A 4,199-nucleotide genomic window follows, 5' to 3' on the forward strand; every position below is an offset into this window, starting at 1 on the left:
GTGAGCTAAGGAAGATGGGGATTTACATGATCCGACGAGGCGAGACCATTGGAGATATGACAGTTGAGCTAGAGTTGTACGAGGAGATTCGAGAGTTACAGAAAGAGGATGCTAGAGTTCAGAAATGGCGCAGGTGCGGTGGAACAAAGTGGGTGCGTAACCTTACTCTAAATTCAGTATTCATTCAGATGGGAGCTTGAGGTTTGGACAGAGGTGGTCTATGCCAGCTAATGTGGAACTGAAGAGGAAAATTCTTACTGAGGCACATGCTACTCCTTATTCTGTACATCCTGGAGGGGATAAGTTATACAAGGACCTCAAGAAGACGTTTTGGTGGCCTAATATGAAGAAGGAAGTTCTTTGAGTTCGTGTCTCGATGTTTGACATGCCGTAGAGTGAAGGGTGAACACAAGAGACCGCAGGGGAAGGTTCAGCCGCTAGATGTGCCAGAGTGGAAGTGGGAGAGTATATCCATGGACTTCATCGTCGGGTTGCCTCGGACTCGGAGAGGTAACAACATGATTTGGGTGATCGTCGACAAGTTGACCAAGTCGGCTCACTTTATTCCCATGAAAGATACTTGGAGTAAGGCCGAGTTGGCTAAGGCTTATGTTCAAGATGCGTGGTAAAGTTGCACGGTGTGCCTAAAGATATCGTTTTCGATAGAGATTCCAGGTTTCTATCCAAGTTCTGGCAGGAATTGCAGTCATTGATGGGTACTCAACTGAAGATGAGCACCGCTTTTCATTTTGCTACTGACGGTCAGACCGAGAGGACTATTCAAACCCTCGAGGATATGTTGAGAGCTTGTGTTCTAGAGTTTGGCGGATCTTGGGAAGACAGACTGGGGTTGATCGAGTTTTCTTACAACAACAGTTATCACGCTAGCATTGGGATGGCTCCATTTGAGGCACTTTATGGTAGGAAATGCAGGAGTCCCGTGTGTTGGGATGATCGATCCGACGCCGTCGTTTGGGGCCGAGATGATTCAGAGATGGTTGAACAGTGTACAGATTATTAGGCAAAAGATGAGAGCTTCCCGGACGACGAAGAGCTATCGCGACACTAGGAGAAGTGACATTTCTTTCGAGGTGGGAGAGAAGGTACTACTCAAAGTGTCGCCGATGAAGGGAGTTATGAGGTTCGGGAAGCAAGGAAAGCCGAGTCAGAAATTCATTGGACCTTATGAGATATTGGACAGAGTTGGAGAGGTGGCATACCATTTAGCTTTGCCACCAGCGTTAGCCAGAGTTCACAATGTCTTTCATGTTTCTCAGTTGCGGAGGTACTTGAGCGATCCATCACATGTGTTGAGTCCTGAGGTGATCGAGGTGGATGAGCAGTTGTCCTATCTGGAGACACCTAAGGAGATTTTGGACAGGAAAGTGAGGAAGATCAGGAATGGAGAGACAGCTTTGGTGAAAGTCTTGTGGACTAACCACAATGTTGAGGAAGCTACATGGGAGACTGAGCTTTCCATGAAGGAAAGCTATCCACACCTGTTTACATGAGGTAAGTTCCGGGACGTAACTTTCTTTTTAGGACGGTAGAATGTAATATTTTGTTTTATTGACCTAAATCCATGAGTTATCTACATTAGAAAGTCTGTTTTGGTACCCACATCGATGCTTGGAGGTTGATAAATGAGCGAACTTCGGGACGAAGTTCATTTTAAGGGGGGGAAGACTGTAATACTCCATATTTTATATGACTAATTAAGAGGGGTTATATCGATTTTTACGCTAAGCTATCTAATCGTGTTGATATCGTAAGATCGAGTTATTCGTAGACTTGTTGAGACGGGTTTAAGTGAACGAAGTCACGTTAGATAGCCCATGTACCCAATAAAGTTACCCATGACCCATGACCCATCTACCGTCTAACCTAATTTAACCTAAATTTTACCCTAGCTCTACAAAACACTCCTCTCTCACCCGCCTCCCTCACTTCGACGGCACACATTTTCACAATCACACAAATCGAGAGGGAGAGATTGAACGTGGGTACTGACGGCGCAGCAGGGAAGAGCATAGGGTGGTTGACGACGCTTTGTGGCGGCCTTAGTGGTGGTTTACGTGGCAGTTTAGGTAAGTAGTCACCCTTTCTTTTCCATTTTGTCGTTTGTCGGGTTGTAGTTGTTGTCACCGTGTGTCACAGGGAGGTGATATTGGTGGTTGGTGTCGGGGAAATTGTATTGGGTGGTTTGAGTCGCCCCTATTGGTGGCGGTTAGGGAGGTTTTAGGCGGTGGAAATGGCGGTAAGAGGCGTTATCGACAGGGACAATCAAGCGGGTTAAACAGGGGTTTTCAGGCGGGTTTAGATGATTAGAATTGGGGTGGCGCCACCGTGGACTCGGGGGAGGTCGAAACGGCGGCGCCACGGCGTCTGTGTGCGTAGATTGACGGCGAGCAGAGTGGTGGTGGTGGTAGCATAGGATGATGTTGACGACGGTGGTGGCTATAGGGTTGCAAGGGGAGGTCACAGGTGGCGGCAACCCCGATAAAGCGGTGTGTGTCATTGTTGCGACCACTGTTCGACTCGCCGGCGATCGACCAGGTTAGGGTCGGTTGTCGGCGGTTGGGTCGAACTGGTGAACGGGCCTGGTGGTTGTCGTGGTGGTTCAGGCGGCGCGTGAGAGGTTTGGGCGAGTGTGAAGTCACGGGTTGTGGGAGTCGGGTTGTTAGGGTTGTTCAATGTTTGATTCGGTTTTTCTTAATCGTATAATTCGTAATCTTTTATTTATCGTATTAGTTATTTAATTTAATTCTCGAGTCATTTAAATAATTAGAGACGGGTTTTGAGTCGGGTTGGTTAAAATGGAAAACTGCTATATCGGGGAAGTTTCCATTTAAGGAAACTTTCCATTTTAGGAATTTTCTATTTTTAGTAACCTTCTATTTTGGGAACGGGAATAGTTAAGTAATCATTTATCATTTATTTATCTTTCGTAGGGGCGAATTTGTTGTGGAATATTATTGAGCATCCATCCAATTGACTAAGATCGAGGTAGGGGAATACACTGATTGAGTTCTTACGATTATAAAGAGTTGGCATGTTCGGTGATTATATGACATATCTGTTCATCTTATTTATCTCGTTGAACATTATTGTTTCATACGTTTTATACATTTCTTATGCATTGGAGTTGGAGTTGGAGGAGATGAGATTATCGTGATTAAGGCCCAAGCGGGTTCTACAGAACTTGCCCTGGTGTCCTCAGCTACGAGCTGGTATATCGACGACAGTCGATTTGTATAGTCTGCCGGGGATCGGTATGGCTGGGCGTTCCGGGGATGTGTGTGATGGAGTTGAGATTGGAGGATCATATCATTGCATTATTTATTATATCGTATTACCTACTCAACCTCGCGGTTGGCCCTGTGTATTCGTGTACGCCTGTGATGATCCAATTACTGGGGAGCAGATTGACAGGTTGTTGAGACATATGGAGCTGGCAGGGGAGAGAGCATGGATCACCTGACTTAGAGCTAGCCCACTTTTATTTCAGTTTAGCTACCAGACTTTATTTTTAGTTTTGAGACAAGTTCCATTTAAGTTGTAAACATTTATAACTTTCAATTTAAAGTACTGTTTATTTTTCCTTTGTTATCTACTGCCTCGGGTTTCCGAGATGGTAACACCCTTCTTTATCTGAGGAGTCCTAGTCCAGGCCCTTAAATAAATGGGGGTGTTACACTTGGTCTATTTTGTGAATGCGCACTAGTTGGAGAATCTTCTATCACATTATATTGCATGCATATTTAATAAGTTGAGTGAGTGTCTTTATTCTTTCTATCTCACATATATCTCACCCCTTATGAGTGCATGAGTGAAACCGCGAGAATCCAACAAAATTGTCTTGCAAGGTTGAAAAGCATTTGGCTGAGTCTCGGTATCATGTCACATCTTGAGTTAGAGCTGCGTTAGTCTATTACCCGTGCCTTTATATTTGTTTTATTGGCACAATTCTTGGTCATTACTTTGTTATAGATGTGGGTAGCTGGGATTTTTATGTGCTTAGATATTTGCTCTGAGTTATTCATTCACCATATGTTTGCTGTTCTTTGTTTGGTCTGATTGCTTTGCTTGAGGCAAGAAAAGGGTTGGTTTGGGGATGTTTGATGTATCACTTTTATATATACTTTTATAGCTCCTTTTATACCATTTTATATACCGTTTTCGTGCCTTTATATTGTTTA

General features: G+C 44.4%; 1 protein-coding gene across 1 annotated transcript; it reads left to right on the forward strand.

The window, feature by feature from the left end:
• Window positions 1-917: 917 nt before the first annotated feature.
• LOC141628357 (uncharacterized) lies at window positions 918-1,511 on the forward strand. Its single transcript, XM_074441513.1, has 2 exons — window positions 918-1,103; window positions 1,278-1,511. The coding sequence occupies exons 1-2, from the start codon at window positions 918-920 to the stop codon at window positions 1,509-1,511; spliced, it is 420 nt and encodes a 139-aa protein (XP_074297614.1).
• Window positions 1,512-4,199: the final 2,688 nt, after the last annotated feature.

The sequence above is a fragment of the Silene latifolia genome, chromosome Y (assembly GCF_048544455.1).
Source record: "Silene latifolia isolate original U9 population chromosome Y, ASM4854445v1, whole genome shotgun sequence".
Lineage (NCBI taxonomy): Eukaryota > Viridiplantae > Streptophyta > Magnoliopsida > Caryophyllales > Caryophyllaceae > Silene > Silene latifolia.

Bases quoted from the DNA above. Each gene is read 5' to 3' on its own strand.
- LOC141628357 (XM_074441513.1), top strand. From the start codon at position 918: ATGGTAGGAAATGCAGGAGTCCCGTGTGTTGGGATGATCGATCCGACG. The intron at 1,104-1,277 runs GTACTACTCAAA...CATGTTTCTCAG, and splicing joins CTTTCGAGGTGGGAGAGAAG to TTGCGGAGGTACTTGAGCGA.